Source organism: Cinclus cinclus, unplaced genomic scaffold, assembly GCF_963662255.1.
Source record: "Cinclus cinclus unplaced genomic scaffold, bCinCin1.1 SCAFFOLD_294, whole genome shotgun sequence".
In the NCBI taxonomy this organism is placed as follows: domain Eukaryota; kingdom Metazoa; phylum Chordata; class Aves; order Passeriformes; family Cinclidae; genus Cinclus; species Cinclus cinclus.
In genome coordinates, this window is record NW_026912061.1 from 1 (window position 1) to 26,637 (window position 26,637).

The following is a 26,637-nucleotide window of genomic DNA, read 5'->3' on the forward strand; positions in this document are numbered from 1 at the left end:
TCCCCTTTTTCCCCATTTTCCCCGTTTTCCCCCGTTTTTTTCCCCCATTTTTCCCCCTTTTTCCCAATTTTCCCCCATCTTTCCCCCATTTTCCCCTGTTTTTCCCCCCATTTTCCCAATCTTTCCCCATTTTTTCCCCGTTTCCCCCCATTTTTTCCCCGTTTTTCCCCCATTTTCCACCGTTTTCCCCCATTTTATCCCCCGTTTTTTCCCCTTTTTCCCCATTTTCCCCCCCATTTTCCTCCCCGTTTTTCCCCCATTTTTTCCCGTTTTCCCCCATTTTCCCCCCATTTTTTCCCCTTTTTTTCCCCCGTTTTTTCCCCTTTTTCCCCCCATTTTCCTCCCCGTTTTCCCCCATTTTTCCCCTGTTTTCCCCATTTTTTCCCCCGTTTTTTCCCCTTTTTCCCTGTTTCCCCCCATTTTTTCCCCGTTTCCCCCATTTTTTCCCCTTTTTCCCCGTTTCCCCCCGTTTTTCTCCCATTTTCCCCCATCTTTCCCCCATTTTTTCCCCTTTTTCCCCCCATTTTTTCCCCGTTTCCCCCATTTTTTCCCCGTTTCCCCCATTTCCCCCCATTTTCCTCCCCGTTTTTTCCCCCATTTCCCTTTTTCCCCCCATTTCCCCCCATCTTCCCCCCATTTCCCCCCCCCATTTCCCCCCCACTGTCCCCCCCCCCCACCCCATTTCCTCACCTGTTTCTGCTCCTCCCCCAGCGAGTCCCACATGGAGGCCACGATCTTGGACACCTCCCCGAAGGTGGCGTTGGGGTTCTGGCCCTTGATGGCCGCCTGCGTGTCCCTGAAGAACAGAGCGTAGGCCGACACCGGTTTCTGCGGCTCGTTGGGGTCTTTCTTCTTCTTGGATTTTTTGGGGGGTTTGGGGCGGCGCGGGGGCTCGGAGGAGGCGCCGGTCGGCGGCGCGGGGGTCGGCGGCGCGGGGGTCGGCGGCGCGGGGGTCGGCGGCGCGGTCGGCGTCGTGGTCAGGGCCGCGGTCGCGGAGCTCGGCGGAGGGGAGGGAGCGGCCGCGGGAGGCTGGGGAGGGGGGAATGGGGACAGGGGTTGGGGATTTTGGGGGAGATTGAGGGGGGTTTTTGGGGGATTTGAGGGGATTTGGGGGGATTTGGGGGGATTTGGGGGGATTTGGGGGGATTTGAGGGGATTTGGGGGAGATTTGGGGGATTTTGGGGGGATTTGAGGGGATTTGGGGGGGATTTGGGGGGATTGAGGGGGGATTTGAGGGGCATTTGGGGAGTTGAGGGGGATTTGGGGAGATTTGGGGGATTTGGGGGGGATTTGAGGGGATTTGGGGGAGATTTTGGGGGGGATTTTGGGGGGATTTGAGGGGATTTGGGGGAGATTTGGGGGGGATTTGGGGAGATTGAGGGGGGATTTTGGGGGAATTTGGGGGGATTGAGGGGGATTTGAGGGGATTTGGGGAGTTGAGGGGGATTTGGGGAGATTGAGGGGGGATTTTGGGGGGATTTTGGGGGGATTGAGGGGGATTTGAGGGGATTTGGGGGAGATTTTGGGGGGGATTTTGGGGGGATTTTGGGGGGATTGAGGGGGGATTTGAGGGGCATTTGAGGAGTTGAGGGGGATTTGGGGAGATTTGGGGGATTTTGGAGGGATTTTGGGGGGATTTGAGGGGAGATTTTGGGGGGGATTTTGGGGGGATTTGGGGGGATTTGGGGAGTTGAGGGGGATTTGGGGAGATTGAGGGGGGATTTTGGGGGGATTGAGGGGGATTTGAGGGGATTTGGGGAGTTGAGGGGGATTTGGGGAGATTTGGGGGATTTTGGGTGGATTTGAGGGGATTTGGGGGAGATTTGGGGGGGGATTTTGGGGGGATTTGGGGGGATTGAGGGGGGATTTGAGGGGATTTGGGGGGGATTTTGGGGGGATTTGGGGGGATTGAGGGGGATTGAGGGGATTTGGGGGGATTTTGGGGAGATTTGGGGAGGATTTTTTGGGATTTTGGGTGGGATTGATGGAGTGGACTGAGGGGATTTTGGGAGGATTTTGGGGTGGACCATTCTGGGTTATTATGGGATGTTTCAGGGTTACTATGGGATGTTTTGGGGTTACTATGGGCTGTTTCGGGGTTACTATGGGATGTTTTGGGGTTACTATGGGATGTTTTTGGGTTACTATGGGATGTTTCAGGGTTACTATGGGATGTTTCAGGGTTACTATGGGATGTTTCAGGGTTACTATGGGCTGTTGCGGGGTTACTATGGGCTGTTCTGGGGTTACTATGGGCTGTTTCAGGGTTACTATGGGCTGTTTCGGGGTTACTATGGGATGTTTAGGGGTTACTATGGGATGTTTCGGGGTTACTATGGGATGTTTTTGGGTTACTATGGGATGTTTTTGGGTTACTATGGGCTGTTTCGGGGTTACTATGGGATGTTTCAGGGTTACTATGGGATGTTTTGGGGTTACTATGGGATGTTTTGGGGTTACTATGGGCTGTTCTGGGGTTACTATGGGATGTTTCAGGGTTACTATGGGATGTTTCGGGGTTACTATGGGCTGTTTCGGGGTTACTATGGGATGTTTTTGGGTTACTATGGGCTGTTTCAGGGTTACTATGGGCTGGTTTTGGGTTACTATGGGATGTTTCAGGGTTACTATGGGATGTTTCGGGGTTACTATGGGATGTTTCAAGGTTACTACGGGATGTTTCCGGGGTTATTATGGGTTGTCCCCGCTCACCCTGCGGAACTCCTCCATCTCCTCCTCCTGCAGGGACCCGCTGGGGGAGGGGCCGGGCGAGGAGATCGCGCGCTCGGGGCTGGGCGTGGCCCGGGCGGGGCCGGGAGGCGTGGCCGAAGCGCCGCCTAAACCCAGCCCCAGCTGAGAACTCAGCTCCGATTGGTCGATGGTGGTGAGGGGCGTGGTCAAAGCCGAAGCCCCGCCCAGCAGCGCCGCTGGACTCAGGGCCCCCAGGGGCACCTCGATGGCCACGGGAGCCGAGGGGTTAAACTGCGAGCCCATGGGCGACTCCAGCTCCTGGGGGAACCCCAAAAAAAAAAAAAAAAAAACCCACACAAATTCACCCCGAAACCTCCTTCTCCCCCCGCTTCCCTTCCCCAGCTCCGGGGTTTAAATCCTCGCCGATTTTGGGGTTCAATTCCCCCAATTTTAGGATTATACACCCCTGCCCCGCCCCCCTCCTCCTCTCTCCCTCAGTTTGGGGTCAAATTTCCCAATTCTGGGGTTAACCCCTCCCCTCCCCCACCCCCCCCAAATTTTGGGGTTAACCCCAGACCCCCCTCCCCCCCCCCGTTACCACGTTGATGAGATAAACCCGTCAATTTTTGGGGTTGAAACCCCCTCCCCCCAATTTTTGGGGTTGAAATTTCCCAATTTTTCAGTTCAATTCCCCCCCAATTTTTGGGGTTGAAATTTCCAAGTTTTTGGGTTAAATCCCCCCCAATTTTGGGGTTGAAACCCCCTCCCCACAAACTTTGGGGTTGAAATTTCCCAATTTTTCGGTTCAATCCCCCCCAATTTTTGGGGTTGAAATTTCCAAATTTTTCGGTTCAATTCCCCCCCAATTTTTGGGATTGAAATTTCCAAATTTTTGGGTTAAATCCCCCCCAATTTTGGGGTTGAACCCCCTCCACCCAATTTTTGGGTTGAAATTTCCCAATTTTTCACTTCAATCCCTCCCATTTTTGGGGTTGAAATTTCCCAATTTTTCACTTCAATCCCCCCCATTTTTGGGGTTGAACCCCCCCCCCCCCCCGCCCCCCCAAACTCTAGGGATGAAATTTCCCAATTTTTGGGTTAAATCCCCCCCTTTTTTGGGGTTGAAAACCCCCAGCCCCAATTCTTAACCGCCCAAACTCTAGGGATGAAATTTCCCAATTTTTGGGTTAAATCCCCCCCTTTTTTGGGGTTGAAAACCCCCCCTTACCCAATTCTTAACCCCCCAAACTCTAGGGATGAAATTTCCCAATTTTTGGGTTAAATCCCCCCCATTTTTGGGGTTGAAAACCCCCCCTTACCCAATTCTTAACCCCCCAAACTCTAAGGATGAAATTTCCCAATTTTTTTCAGTTCCATTCACCCCAATTTTTTTTGGGGGGGTTCAATCCCCCCCTTTTTTTGGGGTTGAACCCCCCCCCCCAATTTTTTTCAGTTCCATTCACCCCAATTTTTTTGGGGGGGGGTTCAATCCCCCCCTTTTTTTGGGGTTGAGCCCCCCCCCTCTCCCCAATTCTGATCTTAACCCCCCCCCCCCCCAAAAACTCTAGGGATGAACCCCCCCCCCCCCAATTTTTTTCAGTTCCATTCACCCCAATTTTTTTTTTTTTGGGGGGGGGTTTCAACCCCCCCTCCCCCCACCTCCCCCTTACCATGTTGAGGAGCCCCCCAGGTTGCTCCATGATGCCGGGCGGGGCCAGCCCCACCCCTACGCCCACGGGCGGGGCCAGCCCCACCCCTACGCCCACCCCCACGGGCAGCTCCAGGCCGTAGGGGGCCGGGGCGAAGGGGGGCTGGGCAGGGGGGCCGGGCTCGGCCAGGTCCTCGAAGGCTCCGACCACGGCCAGGGAAGGGTCGGAGTCCAGCGGGATCGGGGGGATCTCGAACTCTTCGTCGCCCAGGCTGGGGGTGTGGAACGTCTGGGGGGAGAGGGGCAGGTGAGAGGGGCAAAGGTGGCACAGGTAGGGCGAATTCGGGGGGAGACGGCGATCGTTTATCCCAAATTTGGGGGGTTTTACCCCAAAATCGGGGCCTTCGGGGAGAAATCCCAATCGTTTATCCCAAATTTGGGGGTTTTTACCCCAAAATCGGCTCCTTTAGGAAAAAATCCCAATCATTTATCCCAAATTTGGGGGTTTTTACCCCAAAATCGGGGCCTTCGGGGAGAAATCCAAATCGTTTATCCCAAATTTGGGGGGTTTTACCCCAAAATCGGGGCCTTCGGGGAGAAATCCCAATCGTTTATCCCAAATTTGGGGGTTTTTACCCCAAAATCGGGGCCTTCGGGGAGAAATCCCAATCATTTATCCCAAATTTGGGGGGTTTTACCCCAAAATCGGGGCCTTTGGGGAGAAATCCAAATCATTTATCCCAAATTTGGGGGTTTTTACCCCAAAATCGGAGCCTTCGGGGAGAAATCCCAATCATTTATCCCAAATTTGGGGTTTTTACCCCAAAATCGGGGCCTTCAGGGAGAAATCCCAATCATTTATCCCAAATTTGGGGGTTTTTACCCCAAAATCGGCTCCTTTAGGAAAAAATCCCAATCATTTATCCCAAATTTGGGGGTTTTTACCCCAAAATCGAGGCCTTCGGGGGCAAATCCCAATCATTTATCCCAAATTTGGGGGTTTTTATCCCAAAATCGGCTCCTTTAGGAAAAAATCCCAATCATTTATCCCAAATTTGGGGGTTTTTACCCCAAAATCGGCTCCTTTAGGAAAAAATCCCAATCGTTTATCCCAAATTTGGGGGTTTTTACCCCAAAATCGGCGCCTTCGGGGGCAAATCCCAATCATTTATCCCAAATTTGGGGGTTTTTACCCCAAAATCGGCTCCTTTAGGAAAAAATCCCAATCATTTATCCCAAATTTGGGGTTTTTACCCCAAAATTGGAGCCTTCGGGGGCAAATCCCAATCATTTATTCCAGATTTGGGGGATTTTACCCCAAAATCGGGGCCTTCGGGGCAAATCCCAATCATTTATCCCAAATTTGGGGGTTTTTACCCCAAAATCGGCTCCTTTAGGAAAAAATCCCAATCATTTATCCCAAATTTGGGGGTTTTTACCCCAAAATCGGAGCCTTCGGGGGCAAATCCCAATCATTTATCCCAAATTTGGGGGTTTTTACCCCAAAATCGGCTCCTTTAGGAAAAAATCCCAATCATTTATCCCAAATTTGGGGGTTTTTACCCCAAAATCGGCGACTTCGGGGGGAGATGCCAATCATTTATCCCAAATTTGGGGTTTTTACCCCAAAATCGGCTCCTTTAGGAAAAAATCCCAATCATTTATCCCAAATTTGGGGGATTTTACCCCAAAATCGGAGCCTTCGGGGGCAAATCCCAATCATTTATCCCAAATTTGGGGGTTTTTACCCCAAAATCGGCTCCTTTAGGAAAAAATCCCAATCATTTATCCCAAATTCGGGGGTTTTTACCCCAAAATCGGCTCCTTTAGGAAAAAATCCCAATCATTCATCCCAAATTTGGGGGTTTTACCCCAAAATCGGCTCCTTTAGGAAAAAATCCCAATCATTCATCCCAAATTTGGGGGTTTTACCCCAAAATCGGGGCCTTCGGGGGCAAATCCCAATCGTTTATCCCAAATTTGGGGGTTTTTACCCCAAAATCGGAGCCTTCGGGGGCAAATCCCAATCATTTATCCCAAATTTGGGGGTTTTTACCCCAAAATCGGCTCCTTTAGGAAAAAATCCCAATCATTCATCCCAAATTTGGGGGTTTTTACCCCAAAATCGGGGCCTTCGGGGGCAAATCCCAATCGTTTATCCCAAATTTGGGGGTTTTTACCCCAAAATCGGAGCCTTCGGGGGCAAATCCCAATCATTTATCCCAAATTTGGGGGTTTTTACCCCAAAATCGGCTCCTTTAGGAAAAAATCCCAATCATTTATCCCAAATTTGGGGGTTTTTACCCCAAAATCGGAGCCTTCGGGGAGAAATCCCAATCATTTATCCCAAATTTGGGGTTTTTACCCCAAAATCGGCGCCTTCGGGGGCAAATCCCAATCATTTATCCCAAATTCAGGGGTTTTTACCCCAAAATCTGCTTTTTTACAGCCTAAAATCGGGGTTTTTTTATTCCAAAATCTGCTTTTTTTTATCCCAAAATCAGCTTTTTTTACCCCAAAATCGGGGGGTTTTGCCCCAAAATCTGCTTTTTTTACCCCAAAACCTGCTTTTTTTACCCCGAAATTAAATTTTTTTTACTCCAAAATCAGAGTTTACCTCAAAATCTGCTTTTTTTACCCCCAAATCGGGGGTTTTTTAACCCCAAAATCAGCTTTTTTTTACCCCAAAATTGGATTTTTTTACCCCCAAAATCAGAGTTTTTTACCCCAAAATTGGGGTTTTTTTACCCCAAAATCTGTTTTACCCCAAAATTGGGGTTTTTTTACCCCAAAATCTGTTTTTTTTTACCCCAAAATCAGCTTTTTTTACCCCAAAATCGCCTCTTTCTTGGATAAATCCCATCTTTTTACCCCAAAATCCCAAATTTTCCCCTCAAAATCAGTTTTTTTTTTAATTTTCTGGCACAAAAACCAAAAAAAACCCCAACCCCAACCCCTTTACCCAAAAACGGCTTTTTCTGAGAAAAAAAAAAAATTATTTTGGCACAAAATTTGGGAAAAAAAAAAATTAATTAATTTAACCCAAAGTCGCTTTTTCCGCAGATAAAAAAATTCCCTTTTTTGGTTTTTTTACCCAAAATTGCCTTTTTTAGGGGAAAAAAAAAAACCAAACAATTATTTCACCCCAAATCCCCTTTTGGACCCCGGTGGGATTTTTTGGGGGTTTTTGGGATTTTTGGATTTTTTGGGGGTTTTGGGATTTTTGGGGGTTTGGGATTTTTGGGGGTTTGGGATTTTTTGGGGTTTTGGGATTTTGGGGGTTTGGGATTTTTGGATTTTTGGGGGTTTTGGGATTTTTGGGGTTTTTGGATTTTTGGGGGTTTTGGGATTTTTGGGGTTTTGGGATTTTTGGATTTTTTGGGGTTTTGGGATTTTTTGGGGGTTTGGGATTTTTGGGGTTTCTGGATTTTTTGGGATTTTGGGATTTTTTCGGGTTTTGGGATTTTGGGATTTCTTGGGGTTTTGGGAATTTTGGATTTTTTTGGAGTTTTGGGGTTTTTGATTTTGGGATTTCTGGATTTTTGGGGTTTCTGGCATTTGGGATTTTTGGATTTTTGGGGTTTCTGGCATTTTGGATTTCTGGATTTTTGGGGTTTCTGGATTTTTGGGGTTTCTGGATTTTTGGGTTTCTGGCATTGGGGTTTCTGGCATTTGGGATTTCTGGCTTTTTGGGGTTTCTGGCATTGGGGTTTCTGGATTTCTGGGGTTTCTCGATTTTTGGGGTTTCTGGCATTTTGGATTTCTGGATTTTTGGGGTTTCTGGCATTTGGGATTTCTGGATTTTTGGGGTTTCTGGATTTTTGGGGTTTCTGGCATTTGTGGTTTCTGGCATTTTGGATTTCTCGATTTTTGGGGTTTCTGGCATTGGGGTTTCTGGCATTTGGGATTTCTGGGATTTCTGGCATTTGGGATTTCTGGCTTTTTGGGGTTTCTGGATTTCTGGGGCTTGTCCCCGTGCCGTCCCTCACCTCGGCCCCGCTCAGGAAGGGATGCGCGGCTCCGGTGATCGCCAGGTAATTGTCGCTGCCTCCGGGGAACTGTCAAACCCACGAGTCACCCCCAACCTTCCCCTTCTTGCACTTTGCCCCCTTTTTTAACCCCACATTTCTTTCCCTATTTTCCCCCCATTTTTTCCCCATTTCCCCCCGTTTTTCTATCCATTTCCCCCCGCAATTTTTTCCCATTTTCCCCCTTTTTCCCCCCCCATTTCTCCCCATTTTTGCACCCGTTTTCCCCATTCTTCTCCCGTTTCTTTCTCCTTTTTCACCATTTTCACCCTTTTTCCCCTCGTTATTCTCATTTTTACCCATTTTCTCCTCATTCTCCTTTGCCCCCATTTATTCCCCATTTTCCCCCCAATTTCCCCTCTTTTCCCCATTTTCCCCCCAATTTCCCTTCTTCTCCCCATTTTTCCCCAGTTTCCCTCTTTTCCCCCTCTTTTTTCCCCTATTTCCCCTCTTTTTTCTCCCCCTTTATTCCCCTCACACTTCCCCGCCCTCACCCCTTTTTTGCCCCATTTCCCCCTCATTTTTACACCTTTTTCCCCCTCACACTTCCCCGCCCTCACCCCCTCTCACCACATTTCCCATTTTTTCCCCCTTTCCCCTCACACCAGGCCCCTTTTCCCCCCCATTTTCTGCCCTTTTCTCCCCATTTTTCCTCCCCCTTCGCCTCACGCTCGCCCCCTCCCCCTACACAACCACAAACTCCTTCCCGCCCTTCCCCCTCCCCCTTTTTCTCCCCATTTTCCCCTCACGCTCCCCCTTTTTCCTCCCCTTTCCCCTCCCGCTCGCCCCCCTCGTCCGAACCTCCCCAAGGCCGCCCATTTTCCACCTCAGGCTCGCCCCCCTCACCCCAGCCCACCCCCAGACCCGTTTTTTCCCGTTTTTTTCCCCATTTTTTCCCACTTTTCCCCTCACGCTCGCCCTCCCCCCCCTCACCTCCATCGCGCCGCCACTTCCCCCCCCCCACCCAGCGGGCACCGCGCGCCGAACCGGAAGCCCCGCCCCTCCCTCACGCCGCCACTTCCGCTGCCGTTACCATAGAGACGAAACCACGGGGAGGGAGGGTTACGGGGTAACAGGCTCAGCGAAACCCCCCGGAGAGAGGCGAGAGGGACACTTTGGGGTGCTCTCAGAGGTTTCGGCGCGTTTCGAGCGGTGCGGTGAGGGTGAAGAGCAGCGGAGAGGCGCTGGAGGACCGAGCTAGAGCGGCACCGGAAGTGGAAGGGAGGAGCCCCTAGAGAGGATATGGGGAGGAACCATAGAGAAGGGGCGGAGCGCCGCCGGAAGGGGCGGTGCGCCAGCGGCGGGCGCGCGCGGCGCGGGCGGTGCGTCATCGGCGGCGACGGGCGGGGGGGGGGCGGGGCGGGGGGGGCGAGGGGGGGGGAGGGGGGGGCCGTGAGGGGGGCATGGGGGGGGGAGGGGTGCGGGGCAGATTTGGGGGAGATTCGGGAGAATTCGGGGAAATTTGGGGGCGGGGGGGGGCCCCGCAGGGTGCGCGGGGGTGTGGGAGGCGCGGGGGGGGGGGGCCGGAATTGGAGAGGATTTGTCCGGGGGGGTGGGGGGGGGGGGGGATTCGTGAGGGGCAGGAGGGGAAATGTGAGGGGGCTGGGGGGCAAAGGGTGAAAAAATGAGGGGGTTTGGGGAGGTTTTGGGGGGAAATCGGGAGGTTTGGGGGCGTCTGGGGGTGGGATTTGGAGGAGACTCGGGAGGATCTGGGGTGAAAATCGGGAGGATTTGAGGGAAATAAGGAAGGTTTGGGGTCTCGCTGGGTGGAGATTTTGGGGAGATCAGGAAGTTTTAGGAGGTTTTGGGTGAGATTTGGGGGGAAATCGGGAGGTTTGGGGTCTCGCTGGGTGGAGATTTTGGGGAGAACGGGAAGTTTTAGGAGGTTTTGGGGGAAATCTGGAGGTTTTGGGGCAGATTTAGGGAGGGGCTGGGGGAAGTCTGGAAGTTTCGAAGAGTCCCAGAGGGGATTTGGGGGAAAATCAGGAGATCTTGGGTTGAAATCAGGAGGGTTGGGGGTTTTCTGAAAGGGATTTTTTTGGGGGAAATCGGGAGGTTTTGGGGGTGAAACCAGGGAATTTCAGGGTTAAAATGGAGATTATATTTTTTGGGGTGAAATCAGGAGGTTTTGGGGTGAAATCGGGAGGTTTGAGGTGAAATGGGGATTTTGGGGTGAAATCAGCAGATTTTGGGGGTCACTGAGGAAGCCCCGCCCACAATTCACTAAGCCCCGCCTCCTTTCAGGACTCTGTGCTCCCCATTGGCCCGAGCGCGGTGACATCATCGCGGGCGGAACCAATCTGAGGTGAGTGTTGGGGTTCAAAATGGTGGCCCAGAGCAATGGCGCCCCAAAATTCCACTCCTGGATCCCAAATTTCCTTTTATCCAACCCCAAATTCCACTCTAGGATCCCAAATTTCCATTTTTCCAACCACAAATCCCAACCCTGGACCCCAAATTTCCTTTTTTCCATCCCAAAATTCCACTCCTGGATCCCAAATTTCCTTTTATCCAACCCCAAATTCCACTCCTGGATCCCAAATTTCCATTTTTCCAACCCCAAATTCCACTCTAGGATCCCAAATTTCCTTTTTTCCAACCCCAAATCCCAACCCTGGATCCCAAATTTCCTTTTTTCCATCCCAAAATTCCAACCCTGGATCCCAAATTTCCATTTTTCCAACCCAAATTCCACTCTTGGATCCCAAATTTCCTTCTATCCAATCCCAAATTCCACTCTTGGATCCCAAATTTCCATTTTTCCAACCCCAAATTTCAGCCTTTGGATCCCAAATTTCCTTCTTTCCAACCCCAAATTCCACTCTTGGATCCCAAATTTCCATTTTTCCAACCCCAAATTCCACACTTGGATCCCAAATTTCCTTTTATCCAATCCCAAATTCCACTCTAGGATCCCAAATTTCCTTTTTTCCAACCCCAAATCCCAACCCTGGATCCCAAATTTCCTTTTTTCCATCCCAAAATTCCAACCCTGGATCCCAAATTTCCATTTTTCCAACCCAAATTCCACACTTGGATCCCAAATTTCCTTTTATCCAATCCCAAATTCCACTCTAGGATCCCAAATTTCCTTTTTTCCAACCCCAAATCCCAACCCTGGATCCCAAATTTCCTTTTTTCCATCCCAAAATTCCAACCCTGGATCCCAAATTTCCTTTTATCCAACCCCAAATTCCACTCTTGAATCCCAAATTTCCATTTTAGCAACCCCAAATTCCAGCTCGGGATCCCAAATTTCCATTTTTCCAACCCCAAATTCCATTCCTGGATCCCAAATTTCCTTTTTTCCATCCCAAAATTCCAACCCTGGATCCCAAATTTCCATTTTTCCAACCCAAATTCCACTCTTGGATCCCAAATTTCCTTTTTTCCTCCCCAAATTCCACTCTTGGATCCCAAATTTCCTTTTTTCCAACCCCAAATTCCACTCTTGGATCCCAAATTTCCATTTTTCCAACCCCAAATTCCACTCCTGGATCCCAAATTTCCTTTTTTCCATCCCAAAATTCCAACTCTGGATCCCAAATTTCCATTTTTCCAACCCAAATTCCACTCCTGGATCCCAAATTTCCTTTTATCCAACCCCAAATTCCACTCTTGGATCCCAAATTTCCATTTTTCCAACCCCAAATCCCAACCCTGGATCCCAAATTTCCATTTTTCCACCCCAAATTCCACTCTTGGCTCCCAAATTTCCATTTTTCCAACCCCAAATCCCAACCCTGGATCCCAAATTTCCTTTTATCCAACCCCAAATTCCACTCTTGGATCCCAAATTTCCATTTTTGCAACCCCAAATTCCACTCCTGGATCCCAAATTTCCTTTTATCCAATCCCAAATTCCACTCTAGGATCCCAAATTTCCATTTTTGCAACCCCAAATTCCACTCCTGGATCCCAAATTTCCTTTTTTCCAACCCCAAATTCCACTCCTGGATCCCAAATTTCCATTTTTCCAACCCCAAATTCCACTCTTGGATCCCAAATTTCCTTTTTTCCTCCCCAAATTCCACTCTTGGATCCCAAATTTCCATTTTTCCAACCCCAAATTCCACTCTTGGATCCCAAATTTCCTTTTTTCCAACCCCAAATTCCACTCTTGGATCCCAAATTTCCATTTTTCCAACCCCAAATCCCAACCCTGGACCCCAAATTTCCATTTTTCCACCCCAAATTCCACTCTTGGATCCCAAATTTCCATTTATCCAACCCCAAATCCCAACCCTGGATCCCAAATTTCCATTTTTGCAACCCCAAATTCCACTCTTGGCTCCCAAATTTCCATTTTTCCAACCCCAAATCCCAACCCTGGATCCCAAATTTCCATTTTTCCTCCCCAAAATTCCACTCTTGGATCCCAAATCCCAGCATTTCAACACCAAAATTCAGCTTTTTTTCTTCCCCCCCCCCCGCCCAAATTCCGTTTTTAATTCCGTTCATGATTGAACTTAAATCAGTTTTCATTCGTTCAGCTGAACTCCCCCTTTTAACAAAAATCAGAACTTTAAATACAATTCCAGCACAACTTTTCCACTGCTATTTCAGTGTAAATTTGCTTCGATTTCGGGTAATTTGTGGTATTTTGGTAACTCAGCAAAAAATCCCCAAAAATGTGAATTTAGAACTTTTTTTTTTTTTGTCTTCTTTTTTTTTTTTGAGGAACTTTTTTTTTGGATTTTTTTTTTTTTTGGGCGGGTTTTGCTCCCGGATCCCTCGAAAAATGATAAATTGAGATTTTTTTTTTTTTATTTTATTCTTTTTTTCAACTTTTTTTTTTTAATGACAAAAGTGAAACATTTGGGGAGGGTTTTTTTTTTTGGTTTTTTTTTTTTCACTTTTTGCTGTTAAAACCTGAATTTTGAATTCAAGAAAAAAGCAGGATTTGGAACCACGCTTCCCAAAACCTGGGGAATTTTGAGAACTTTTCCTTCGTCTCGCTGCTGAAAAAGAAACAATTCAAGGGGATTTGGGGTGGTTTTAGGAACAACTCCTGCCACTTTTTTGCCTTTTTGACGTTATTTTTATCAGTTTTGGGACCGTTCAGTGCCGGTTTTGGACCTTTCAAATCCCTTTTGGGATCTCTTAGTGCCTTTTTGGGCTCGCATTTCTCAGCCCTGCACTCTTTTTTTAATTCTGTTTTTATCCTCTTCGGCACTTTCCAAACCCCGCTTTGCGACCGCTCTGTCCATTTTGGAGGACTCGGGTGATTTCTTTTTTTTTTTTCTTTTTCTTTTTTTTTTTTTGGCCTCCTAGCGTTCCCTTTTAATTCCGTTTTTTTCCCTTTCAAGTTCCCTTTGAGCCCCCCGGGAACCGAACCCCGATTTCTGAGGGGCTTTTTGGGGCCATTCGCTGCGATTTTGGGGCATTTCCACACCGCTCTTGGGCCTTTTTTCCCCCCAAACCCCGAGTTCTGAGAGCCCCCCCCCCAGCCCCCGCCATTCCGAGCCCTTTTTTGCCCAATTTTGCCGAGTTTTCTCCCAGTTCCGCGGCTCGCACCGAACCCGGCCTCGATTTTGGCGATGCCGCCGCTCCTTTTTTCGCAGCCGGGTCCGGGCGGTGCGCGGCCAATCCGGGCAGTTCCCGGCGTTTCCCACCGCTCGCGGCGCTTTTTTTTTTTTTTTTTTTTTTTTGGGGGGGGGGGGGGGGGGCGGCTCAAATCCGGCGGATTTACGCCTTTTTTTTTTTTTTTTATTATTATTTTTTTTTTTCCCCCTCGCTGAGGGGGAAGGACCCCGGAGCCCCCTCAGCGAGACAAGATGGCGGCTGCGCGCGGCCGCCCCCGGCGCCGCCTGCCCCGCGCGCTCCGGCAGCGCCGCGGACACCCCCGAGCGAAGGACCCCTCCCCGTGGGGGAGGGGGAGGAGCCGCTTCCGGGTGGGCGTGCGCAACGCACCTTGCCGGTCGCGGCTCGGCCAATCAGCTCGCGGCTCTGGCGGGCCCGGGCCAATGGGGAGCGCGGCGGAGGGGCGGGGCAGGAGGAGGGGGCGGGGCCTAGCGCGTTGCGTTGCGCCGCAGCCTCTCCGTGAGGGCGCCCCGGCCTCGGCGCGCGCGCGCGGGGGGGGCCCCACGAGCGGCGCCTCCTCCCCCCCCCCCCCCCGCCCCTCCCCCGCCTTCCCTCAGGGGAGATTGGCTCCCACCCCCCCCCCCCCCCTCAAATTAAACAAACAAACAAAAAATTAATTCGTGTGGGGAAAAACGCCCCCGACCTCCCCCCCCGAAATACCGCGGAAAACCGAGGGGCTTCCGCGTATTTCCCTTCCCCCCCCCCCCCTCCCCTTTCCCCTCCCCCCTTCCCCTCCCCCCCCCCCCGGCGCACGGCCGGACAGGTAAGGCGGGAAAGGGGAGGGGGAGGGGCGGGCGGAAGGGTCGTGAGGGGCCGGGGGGGGGGGGGGGGGGGGGAGAAGAGATCGGCCCTCAGGAGGGTCCCGGTCACTTCCAGGTCGGGATTTGGGTGAGCTCCATTGGGGTCCCAGTTACCTCAGATTGGGGTCCCAGTTTGAGCTGGATTGGGGTCCCAGTTACCTCAGATTGGGGTCCCAGTTTGAGCTGGATTGGGGTCCCAGTTACCTCAGATTGGGGTCCCAGTTTGAGCTGGATTGGGGTCCCAGTAACACCCAAATTGGGGTCCCAGTTTGAGCTGCACTGAGGTCCCAGTTACCTCAGATTGGGGTCCCAGTTTGAGCTGCACTGAGGTCCCAGTTACCACAGATTGGGGTCCCAGTTACCACAGATTGGGGTCCCAGTTACCACAGATTGGGGTCCCAGTAATACCCAGATTGGGGTCTCAGTTTGAGCTGCACTGAGGTCCCAGTTACCACAGATTGGGGTCCCAGTTTGAGCTGGATTGGGGTCCCAGTTACCACAGATTGGGGTCCCTGTTTGAGCTTCATTGGGGTCCCAGTTACCACAGATTGGGGTCCCAGTTTGAGCTGCACTGAGGTTCCAGTTACCTCAGATTGGGGTCCCAGTTACCTCAGATTGGGGTCCCAGTAACACCCAGATTGGGGTCCCAGTTTGAGCTGCACTGAGGTTCCAGTTACCTCAGATTGGGGTCCCAGTTACCTCAGATTGGGGTCCCAGTTACCTCAGATTGGGGTCCCAGTAACACCCAGATTGGGGTCCCAGTTTGAGCTGCACTCAGGTCCCAGTTACCTCAGATTGGGGTCCCAGTTTGAGCTGCACTCAGGTCCCAGTTACCACAGATTGGGGTCCCAGTAACACCCAGATTGGGGTCCCAGTTACCTCAGCTTGGGGTCCCAGTTTGAGCTGGATTGGGGTCCCAGTTACCCCAGACTGGGGTCCCAGTTTGAGCTGCATTGGGCTGCCAGTAAAACCCAGATTGGGGTCCCAGTTACCTCTGATTGGGGTCCCAGTAACACCCAGATTGGGGTCCCAGTAACACCCAGATTGGGGTCCCAGTTTGAGCTGGATTGGGGTCCCAGTTACCCCAGATTGGGGTCCCAGTTACCTCAGACTGGAGTCCCAGTTTGATCCATATTGGAGTCCCAGTTATCCCCAAATTGAGGTCCCAGTTCGGCCCATACTGGCGTCCCAGTTACCCCTTTTTGGGGTCCCAGTTTGTGCTGGATTGGGGTCCCAGTTATCTCAGTTCCCCTTTACTGGTGTCCACCTAACGGATTCCAGTTACCCTTACTGGGATCCTCAGTTCCTTCTTACTGGGGCCCCCAGTTCCCCCCAGTTCCCCCATTACTGGGGCCCCCAGTTCCCCCTTACTGGGACCCCCAGTTCCCCCCACTCCCCCCTTACTGGGGCCCCCAGTTCCCCCCACTCCCCCCTTACTGGGGCCCCCAGTTCCCCCCAGTTCCCCCTTACTGGGACCCCCAGTTCCCCCCTTACTGGGACCCCCAGTTCCCCCCAGTTCCCCCTTACTGGGACCCCCAGTTCCCCCCACTCCCCCCTTACTGGGGCCCCCAGTTCCCCCCAGTTCCCCCTTACTGGGACCCCCAGTTCCACCCAGTTCCCCCTTACTGGGGCCCCCAGTTCCCCCCAGTTCCCCCCAGTTTTGGGGTCTCCCTTTTTCCCCACGGAGATTTATTTTATTTTTTTTTTAATATATTTTTTTTGGGTGGAAAATCTGAAATTTGGGGGTGGTCACTTCGGGGTTTTTGGGGTCACGTTTGGGGTCCCTTTGACCCTTCCCCTTTTTTTCTCTCCCCACAGCCTGGAGCTCCGGACCCCCCCAGCCTGACAAGAGCCCCCCAAAAAAATCCCCAAACCCCCCCCAAAAAAAAAATCCCCCCAAAACCCCAGGGACTCCCCAGCCCCCCCCCCCCCCCAAATTTTGGGGTTGGGGACCCCCAAATTCCTCCCAAGACCCCCCCCCCCTCCCAAACCCTTCCCAGGACCCCTCAAATTTCAGGGTTGGGGACCCCCAGGACCCCCTAAATTCCCTTTTTTTTGGGTCAGGACCCCCTAAATTCCCATTTTTGTGGTGACATCACCCCAAACTTTCCATTTTTGGGCGTCAGGACCCCTTAAATTTTCCTTTAATTTAGGGTCAGCACCCCCCAAGTTTTCCCATTTTGGGGTCAGGACCTCCCAAATTTTGGGGTTGTGGACTCCCAGGACCCCCAGGATTTCCCTTTTTTTGGGTCAGGACCCCCCCAAATTTCCCATTTTTTTGGGTCAGACCCCCCTAAATTTCCCATTTTTTTGAGTCAGACCCCCCTAAATTTCCCATTTTTTGACTCAGACCCCCCTAAATTTCCCATTTTTTTGGGTCAGACCCCCCTAAATTTCCCATTTTTTTGAGTCAGACCCCCCTAAATTCTCCATTTTTTTGGGTCAGGACCCCCCTAAATTTCCCATTTTTGGTGCCAGGACCCCCAAATTTTCCATTTTTTGACTCAGACCCCCCCAAATTTTCCATTTTTTGACTCAGACCCCCCTAAATTTCCCATTTTTTTGAGTCAGACCCCCCTAAATTCTCCATTTTTTTGGGTCGGACCCCCCTAAATTTCCCATTTTTGGTGCCAGGACCCCCAAATTTTCCATTTTTTGACTCAGACCCCCCCCCAAATTTTCCATTTTTTGACTCAGACCCCCCCCCTCCCCCCCCCAAATTTTCCATTTTTTCGGGTCAGGACGCCCTGAATTCCCATTATTTTTTTTTTTTTTTTTTATTTTTTTGGGGGGGGTCGAGATCCCCACTTTTAGGGGTCAAACTCTCCCAGCACCCCTCCCCAAATTCCGGGGTCGGCCCCTCCCCCCACCATGGCCGACCCCATCATGGACCTTTTTGACGACCCCAACCTTTTTGGGCTGGACCCCCTCCCCGAGGACCTGGTGGCCCCTCCCGCCCCTCCCCCCGCCGGCGCCGGCGACCCCCTGGCCGAAGCTTTGGGGCTCTCAGGTGTGCCTCACCTGTCCCCTCCCCCACCTCAGGACCCTCCCCCGACCCCCCCACCCAACCCTCCCCCCCAGCCCGCCCCTCCCCCGCCCGACCCGGAAGTGCTGAGTCAGGGAAATCCTTTCATGGGGGTCTCCGCCCCTCCCCCTCCTCCCCCTCCTCCCCCCAAAATTGTCATCCTCAAAGCCCCTCCCCCGCCCCACGGAGGCCCCGCCCCCGCCACGCCCAACGGAGGTAAAGTCACCTTGGCCAAAGTTTTGGGGGCTCCCCCCGCCCCTCCCCCCGCCACCCAAATGAGGGCGGGGGGCGTGGCCCAGCCTGGGGGTGTGGTCCAGCCTGGGGGCGTGGCCAAAGGGGGCGTGGCCCAGGTGGGGCGGCAGGTGAAGCAGCTGCTGCTGCAGCCCCTGAAGGCAGGGGGGGGCAGCGCCGGGACCCCCCTGAAACCTGGACTGAGCCTGGCACCTGCACAGGTGAGGGCTGGGGGAGGGGACAGGTGGGAGGTGGGGGAGGGGACAGGTGAGAGGGGGTGGGGACAGGTGAGGGGAGGTGGGGACAGGTGGGAGGTGGGGGAGGGGACAGGTGAGAGGGGGTGGGGACAGGTGAGGGGAGGTGGGGACAGGTGAGGGGAGGTGGGGACAGGAGGGGGGGTGGGGACAGGTGGGGGGTGGGCACAGGTGGGAGTGGGGACAGGTGAGGGGAGGTGGGGACAGGTGAGGGGGGTGGGGACAGGTGAGGGGAGGTGGGGACAGGTGAGGGAGGTGGGGGAGGGGACAGATGAGGGGAGGTGGGAACAGGTGAGGGGGTGGGGACAGGTGAGGGGGTGGGGACAGGTGAGGGGAGGTGGGGACAGGTGAGGGGGGTGGGGACAGGTGAGGGGGGTGGGGACAGGTGAGGGGTGGGGGACAGGTGAGATTTGTGGGCGGGGCTTGGAAGAGCTTGGGGGGCGGCAGGTGAGGTTTAGGAGGGACAGGTGAGGCTTGCTTGGGGACAGGTGAGGTCCAGGTGATGTTCTCAGGTGCCAGGTGAGGTGTGCCCCCCCCCCCCCCCACCTCGCCCTTCCCACGTACCCCAGGGCGAGCCCAACCGCATCACCCAGGTGAGTTTCGGGATAGACGGGCGAGGTGAGGCACAGACAGCCGAGGCCCAGGTGACGTTTCCGGGAGGCGGGCGGGGGGGCCGGCTCAGGTGAGGTTATTTTGGGATACGGGCGAGCTCTAACCCGCTCCGCGTCCCCGCAGGGCGAGTCCAAGCGCATCACCCTGGTGCTGCAGCAGCCGGCCGGCTCGGCCGCGGCGCCGGGCCAGCGCCACGTGGTGCTGGGCACGCTGCCGGGCAAGCTGCTGGTGCAGGGGGCCGGCTCGGGGGGCGGCGGCGCCGCCAAGGCCGCGCCCGGAGCTCCGGCCAAGGTGGTGACCATCCAGCTGCAGGTGCAGCCGCCCGGAGCCCAGCCCGGCCCGCCCCAGAAGATCCAGTTGGTCCAGCCCGGTGCGGCGGGGCCGGTGGGCGTGGCGCAGGTGCCTCAGGTGGTGGGAGGGGCCGGGCAGAGGCTGACGGTGCCGCTCAAGGTGGTGCTGCAGCCGCAGGTGAGGCGGGGGAGGGGAGGGTGGGCGTGGCCGCTCGGGGGCGTGGTGGGTGGGGGGGGGGGGTGGTGGGCAGGTGGTGGTCACTCGGGGGTGGGGGTCACTCGGGGGTGGGGGTCACTCAGGTTTGGGGGTGGTCACTCAGGTTTGGGGGTGGTCACTCAGGTTTGGGGGTGGTCACTCAGGTTTGGGGTGGTGGTCACTCAGGTTTGGGGGTGGTCACTCAGGTTTGGGGGTGGTCACTCAGGTTTGGGGTGGTGGTCACTCAGGTTTGGGGTGGTCACTCAGGTTTGGGGGTAGTTGTGGTCACTCAGGTTTGGGGGTAGTTGTGGTCACTCAGGTTTGGGGGGGTGGTCACTCAGGTTTGGGGTGGTGGTCACTCAGGTTTGGGGGTAGTTGTGGTCACTCAGGTTTGGGGGGGTGGTCACTCAGGTTTGGGGGTGGTCACTCAGGTTTGGGGTGGTGGTCACTCAGGTTTGGGGGTGGTCACTCAGGTTTGGGGGTGGTCACTCAGGTTTGGGGTGGTCACTCAGGTTTGGGGTGGTGGTCACTCAGGTTTGGGGGGGTGGTCACTCAGGTTTGGGGTGGTGGTCACTCAGGTTTGGGGGTGGTCACTCAGGTTTGGGGTGGTCACTCAGGTTTGGGGTGGTGGTCACTCAGGTTTGGGGGGGTGGTCACTCAGGTTTGGGGGTGGTCACTCAGGTTTGGGGGTGGTCACTCAGGTTTGGGGTGGTCACTCAGGTTTGGGGTGGTGGTCACTCAGGTTTGGGGGGGTGGTCACTCAGGTTTGGGGTGGTGGTCACTCAGGTTTGGGGGCGTGGTCACTCAGGTTTGGGGTGGTGGTCACTCAGGTTTGGGGTGGTGGTCACTCAGGTTTGGGGGGGTGGTCACTCAGGTTTGGGGTGGTCACTCAGGTTTGGGGGTAGTTGTGGTCACTCAGGTTTGGGGGTGGTCACTCAGGTTTGGGGTGGTGGTCACTCAGGTTTGGGGGCGTGGTCACTCAGGTTTGGGGTGGTCACTCAGGTTTGGGGGTGGTGGTCACTCATGTTTGGGGGTGGTCACTGAGGTTTGGGGGTGGTCACTCAGGTTTGGGGGTAGTTGTGGTCACTCAGGTTTGGGGGTGGTCACTGAGGTTTGGGGGTAGTTGTGGTCACTCAGGTTTGGGGGTAGTTGTGGTCACTCAGGTTTGGGGGTAGTTGTGGTCACTCCCTTCTGGCTTTGGCGGTCACCGTCCCGTGGCGCTCCCCCAGCCGCGACCTCGACGGTCACTCAAACCCGGCGGTCGCTCCCCCCCTCCCCCCAACCCCCCATCCCCCCCCCAGCCCCGGTCACTCCCCTCCCTGACCCCCACCCCGCTCCCCCTCAGGCCGGCTCCTCGTCGGGCGCCTCCTCGGCCGGGCTCTCGGTGGTCAAGGTGCTGAGCGGCGCCGAGGCGAGCGCGGCGGCTCCGGCCGGGCGCGGGGCGTCGGACGAGAGCCGCAGGCTGGAGCACCAGAAGAAGCAGGAGAAGGCCAACAGGATCGTGGCCGAGGCCATCGCCCGCGCGCGAGCCCGCGGCGAGCAGAACATCCCCCGCGTGCTCAACGAGGACGAGCTGCCCAGCGTGCGGCCCGAGGACGAGGGCGACCGCAAGCGGCGGCGCAAGGCGGCCGGAGGGGAGCGCGGCGGCGGCGGCGGCGGCAAGGAGGAGAGGACGAGGAGGGGCAAGGGACAGGGAGGGAAGAGCAAGGGGAGAGGCAAGGCCAGGTGAGACGGGGCGAGGGCGGGGCAGGGAGGGCGGCGGTCAGCAAGGGTGGGCGGTCGCCGTGGTCGGAGGTCGCCGCGGTCGCCGTGGTCGGAGGTCGCTGCAGTCACCGGCTGCTGCGGTCACTGGTCAATGGTCAGTGGTCAATGTTTAGTGGTCACTGCAGTCACTGGTCACTGGTTACCGCAGTCACCGGTCACTGGTCAGTGGTCAGTGGTCACTGGTTACTGCAGTCGCTGGTTACTGCGGTCGCTGGTCAATGGTCAGTGGTCAACGTTTAGTGGTCACTGCAGTCACTGGTCACTGGTTACTGCAGTCGTTGGTCACTGCGGTCACCGGTCACTGGTCACTGCAGTCACTGGTCAGTGGTCACTGGTCAGTGGTCACTGGTCACTGCAGTCACTGGTCACTGGTCACTGCAGTCACCGGTCACTGGTCACTGCAGTCACCGGTCACTGGTCAGTGGTCACTGGTTACTGCAGTCGCTGGTCAATGGTCAGTGGTCAATGTTTAGTGGTCACTGCAGTCACTGGTCACTGGTTACTGCAGTCACCGGTCACTGGTCAGTGGTCAGTGGTCACTGGTTACTGCAGTCGTTGGTCACTGCGGTCACTGGTCACTGGTCACTGCAGTCACTGGTCACTGGTTACCACAGTCACCGGTCACTGGTCAGTGGTCAGTGGTCACTCCAGTCACTGGTCAGTGGTCAGTGGTTACTGCAGTCACCGGTCACTGGTCAGTGGTCAGTGGTCACTCCAGTCACTGGTCAGTGGTCAGTGGTTACTGCCGTCACCGGTCAGCGGTCACTCCAGTCACCGGCCGCTGCGGTCACTGGTCACTGCGGTCACTGGTCACTGGTCAGTGGTCACTGGTTACTGCAATCACCGGTCACTGGTCACTGCAGTCACTGGTCACTGGTCACTGCAGTCACTGGTCACTGGTTACTGCAGTCGTTGGTCACTGTGGTCACCGGTCACTGGTCACTGGTCACTGCAGTCACTGGTCACTGGTTACTGCAGTCGTTGGTCACTGTGGTCACCGGTCACTGGTCACTGGTCACTGCAGTCACTGGTCACTGGTTACTGCAGTCACCGGTCACCGCTCAGTGGTCACTCCGGTCACCGGTCACCGGTCACCGCTCAGTGGTCACCGCTCAGTGGTCACCGCTCAGTGGTCACTGTTCAGTGCTCACTGGTCACTGGTCACCGGTCACCGCTCAGTGGTCACTCCGGTCACCGCTCAGTGGTCACTCCGGTTACTGCTCAGTGGTCACTCCGGTTACTGCTCAGTGGTCACTCCGGTCACTGGTCACCGCTCAGTGGTCACCGCTCAGTGGTCACCGCTCAGTGGTCACTCCGGTCACTGCTCAGTGGTCACTCCGGTCACCGCTCAGTGGTCACTCCGGTCACTGGTCACCGGTCACCGCTCAGTGGTCACTCCGGTCACCGGTCACCGGTCACCGCTCAGTGGTCACTCCGGTCACCGGTCACCGGTCACCGCTCAGTGGTCACTCCGGTCACCGGTCACCGGTCACTCCGGTCACTGGTCACCGGTCACCGCTCAGTGGTCACTCCGGTCACCGGTCACCGCTCAGTGGTCACTCCGGTCACCGCTCAGTGGTCACTCCGGTCACCGCTCAGTGGTCACTCCGGTCACCGGTCACCGGTCACCGCTCAGTGGTCACCGCTCAGTGGTCACTGGTCACCGGTCACCGCTCAGTGGTCACCGCTCAGTGGTCACTGCTCAGTGGTCACTCCGGTCACCGGTCACCGCTCAGTGGTCACCGCTCAGTGGTCACCGCTCAGTGGTCACTGCTCAGTGGTCACTGGTCACCGGTCACCGCTCAGTGGTCACTCCGGTCACTGCTCAGTGGTCACTCCGGTCACTGGTCACCGGTCACCGCTCAGTGGTCACTCCGGTCACTGGTCACCGGTCACCGCTCAGTGGTCACTCCGGTCACCGCTCACCGCGGTCACTCCGGTCACCGGTCACCGGTCACCGCTCAGTGGTCACTCCGGTCACCGGTCACCGGTCACCGCTCAGTGGTCACCGCTCAGTGGTCACTGGTCACCGGTCACCGCTCAGTGGTCACTCCGGTCACCGCTCACCGCGGTCACTCCCCAGCACCATCACCCCCGTGGTGGGCAAGAAGCGCAAGCGCAACGCCAGCTCGGACAACTCGGACTCGGAGGCGCTCCCGGCCCCGTCCCCGCGGCGCGACGACGACGGCGCCGGCGTCCAGGTGAGCGCCCGGCCGGGACAGGTGGGCTCGGCCTCCCCTCCCCCCCCCCCCACCAGGTTCCGCCGTCTCACGCGGGGCCCTCCCCCCCCTCCCCCCCCAGAAGCGGCGGTCGAACCGACAGGTGAAGAGGAAGAAGTACACGGAGGACCTGGACATCAAGATCACGGACGACGAGGAGGAGGAGGAGCTGGACGTGACGGGGCCGGCACGGCCGGACGCCGGCCAGGGGCCGGAGGCGGGGGAGGGGAGGGGGCCGGAGCGGCCGCAGCCGGCCCCGGCCGAGCCGGACGGAGACGCGCTGCCCTCCGTGCAGTTCTTCGTGGTGGGTGGCCTTCGTCGGCTTCCTCTTCCTCTTGGCTCCTCGTCGTCGTCTCGGTCTCGGCTTTCGTCAGCCGCTCCCGTGTCTGTCGTCTTCATCTTCATCATCTTCATCATCTTCATCTTCATCTTCATCATCTTCATCATCATCCTCGCTTTCGTCAGCCGCTCCCGTGTCTATCGCCTTCATCTTCATCATCATCTTCATCATCATCTTCACCTTTTTCATCTTCATCATCTTCACCTTCGTTAACTTCTCCTGTATCTGTGACCTTCATCATCTTCATCATCTTCACTTTCGTTAACTTCCCCTGTATCCGTGACCTTCATCATCTTCATCATCTTCACTTTCGTTAACTTCTCCTGTATCCGTGACCTTCATCATCTTCATCATCTTCACTTTCGTTAACTTCCCCTGTATCCGTGACCTTCATCATCTTCATCATCTTCACCTTCGTTAACTTCTCCTGTATCTGTGACCTTCATCATCTTCATCATCTTCACTTTCGTTAACTTCCCCTGTATCCGTGACCTTCATCATCTTCATCATCTTCACTTTCGTTAACTTCTCCTGTGTCTGTGACCTTCATCATCTTCATCATCTTCACTTTCGTTAACTTCCCCTGTATCCGTGACCTTCATCATCTTCATCATCTTCACTTTCGTTAACTTCCCCTGTGTCTGTGACCTTCATCATCTTCATCATCTTCACCTTCGTTAACTTCTCCTGTATCCGTGACCTTCATCATCTTCATCATCTTCACTTTCGTTAACTTCCCCTGTATCCGTGACCTTCATCATCTTCATCATCTTCACCTTCGTTAACTTCCCCTGTATCCGTGACCTTCATCATCTTCATCATCTTCACTTTCGTTAACTTCCCCTGTATCCGTGACCTTCATCATCTTCATCATCTTCACTTTCGTTAACTTCTCCTGTGTCTGTGACCTTCATCATCTTCATCATCTTCACTTTCGTTAACTTCTCCTGTATCCGTGACCTTCATCATCTTCATCATCTTCACTTTTGTTAACTTCCCCTGTATCTGTGACTTCCATCTTTATTTTCCTTTTCATCTTCTTCATCTTCTTCGTCTTCGTCAACGTTCGTCTTCCTCGTCCTGTGAAGTCTCTGTGAGCTTCATCGTCCTCGTCATCCTCGTTTTGTTCGTCTTCGTCTTATTTTTCACCTGCTTGTCCCATACCTGTGACCTTCGTCTTCATCATCTTAATTCCCTGTCGTTTCCGTCGTCATCCTCATCTTCATCGGCTCCTCCCGTGTCTGCGATCTTCATCGTCCCTCTAAACTCCCCGTGGCCTTCATCGTCTTGGTCTTCATCACCTTCTCCCAGACCTGTGATCTCCATCATTTTAATCCCCTGTGATCTTCATCACCCTCGTCTTCGTCACGTTGCCCGTCCTTGTGACTTTCATCCTCGTCTTCCTCGCCTTCCTCGCGCCTGTGCCTTTCGTTCTCGTCTTCATCGTCTTCCCCGTTTCCCGTGGTCTTCGTCCCCGTCTTCATCTTCGTCACCTCCTCCATCCTTGTGACCTTCCTCCTGTTCATCGTCGTCTTCGTCATCTCCCTCACCTCCTCCATCCTCATCTTCCTCGCCTTCTTCATCCCTCTGGCCTTCATCCTCACCTTCATCATCCTCACCTTCATCATCCTCACCTTCTCCATCCTCATCTTCCTCCCCTTTCCCATCCCTCTGGCCTTCATCCTCACCTTCTCCATCCTCATCTTCCTCACCTTCTTCATCCCTCTGGCCTTCATCCTCACCTTCATCATCCTCATCTTCCTCCCCTTTCCCATCCCCCCGGCCTTCATCCTCACCTTCCTCCTCCTCACCTTCCTCCTCCTCCTCTTCCTCCCCAGGAGAACCCGAGCGAGGAAGACGCGGCCATCGTGGACAAAGTGCTGTCCATGCGGGTGGTCAAGAAGGAGGTGAGGCCAACGCTCACCTGGGGGGGGGGGCGTGGTCACCCGGGGGAGGGTGTGGTCACCTGGGGGGGGGGCGTGGTCACCTGGCCTTCCTCACCCTCCTCCTCCTCCTCCTGCTCAGCTGCCCTCAGGACAGGTGGTGGAGTCCGAGGAGTTCTTCGTCAAGTACAAAAACTAGTGAGTGGTCACTGGGGGGTCACTGGGGGGTCACTGGGGTCACTGGGGGGTCACTGGGGTCACTCAGGGGTCACTGGGGGTCACTGGGGGGTCACTGGGGTCACTCAGGGGTCACTGGGGTCACTGGGGGTCACTGGGGTCACTCAGGGGTCACTGGGGTCACTGGGGGGTCACTGGAGTCACTGGGGGGTCACTGGGGTCACTGGGGGGTCACTGGGGTCACCGGGGGGTCACTGGGGTCACTGGGGGGTCACTGGGGTCACTGGGGGGTCACTGGGGTCACTCAGGGGTCACTGGGGTCACCGGGGGGTCACTGGGGTCACCGGGGGGTCACCGAGAGGTCACTGGGGTCACTGGGGGGTCACTGGGGTCACTCAGGGGTCACTGGGGTCACCGGGGGTCACTGGGGTCACTCAGGGGTCACTGGGGTCACCGGGGGGTCACTGGGGTCACTCAGGGGTCACTGGGGTCACTGGGGTCACTCGGGGGTCACTGGGGTCACTGGGGTCACCGGGGGGTCACTGGGGGGTCACTGGGGTCACTGGGGTCACTGGGGTCACTCGGGGGTCACTGGGGTCACTGGGGTCACTGGGTGGTCACTGGGGTCACTCGGGGGTCACTGGGGTCACTGGGGTCACTGGGGTCACTCGGGGGTCACTGGGGTCACTGGGGGTCACTGGGGTCACTCGGGGTCACTGGGGTCACTCAGTGGGCAGTTTTTGGGCAGTTTTTGGGTGTTTTTGAGCTGATTTTGGGTGATTTTTCGGGCAGTTTTTGGGTCGTTCCGTTGCCATTTTCGGGCAGTTTTTGGGGTCGTTTTTGGGTATTTTTGGGTGATTTTTTGGGCACTTTTTGGGTCGTTCCGTTGCCATTTT

At 54.9% G+C, this 26,637-nt stretch overlaps 2 protein-coding genes and 1 long non-coding RNA gene across 3 annotated transcripts; 2 read left to right on the forward strand and 1 right to left on the reverse strand.

Annotated features, from left to right (window-relative positions):
* Positions 1-690: 690 nt before the first annotated feature.
* Positions 691-9,322, reverse strand: LOC134057143 (TOX high mobility group box family member 4-like; the record flags this gene model as incomplete). The annotated part of the gene is made up of 5 exons (XM_062514167.1): positions 9,301-9,322; positions 8,329-8,397; positions 4,362-4,628; positions 2,713-3,009; positions 691-1,029 (listed from the first exon to the last, which is right to left on the reverse strand). Coding segments are annotated over exons 1-5 (978 nt in total), but the record flags the coding sequence as incomplete, so codon positions are not given.
* Positions 9,323-9,637: 315 nt separating this feature from the next.
* Positions 9,638-16,747, forward strand: LOC134057142 (uncharacterized). Its single transcript, XR_009934260.1, has 3 exons — positions 9,638-9,689; positions 10,612-10,672; positions 16,569-16,747. It is a non-coding gene; the product is annotated as an uncharacterized LOC134057142 (long non-coding RNA).
* Position 16,748: 1 nt separating this feature from the next.
* Positions 16,749-25,763, forward strand: LOC134057141 (chromodomain-helicase-DNA-binding protein 8-like). The gene is made up of 7 exons (XM_062514166.1): positions 16,749-18,227; positions 18,996-19,340; positions 20,704-21,083; positions 23,206-23,323; positions 23,424-23,645; positions 25,520-25,588; positions 25,707-25,763. The coding sequence occupies exons 1-7, from the start codon at positions 17,622-17,624 to the stop codon at positions 25,761-25,763; spliced, it is 1,797 nt and encodes a 598-aa protein (XP_062370150.1). The 5' UTR covers positions 16,749-17,621.
* The last annotated feature ends 874 nt before the right edge of the window (positions 25,764-26,637 follow it).

Coding starts and splice junctions, on each gene's coding strand:
- LOC134057141 (XM_062514166.1), top strand. CDS start 17,622: ATGGCCGACCCCATCATGGACCTTTTTGACGACCCCAACCTTTTTGGG. Junction 21,084..23,205: donor AAGGGGAGAGGCAAGGCCAG/GTGAGACGGGGC, acceptor GTCACTCCCCAG/CACCATCACCCCCGTGGTGG. Junction 23,646..25,519: donor CCTCCGTGCAGTTCTTCGTG/GTGGGTGGCCTT, acceptor CTTCCTCCCCAG/GAGAACCCGAGCGAGGAAGA.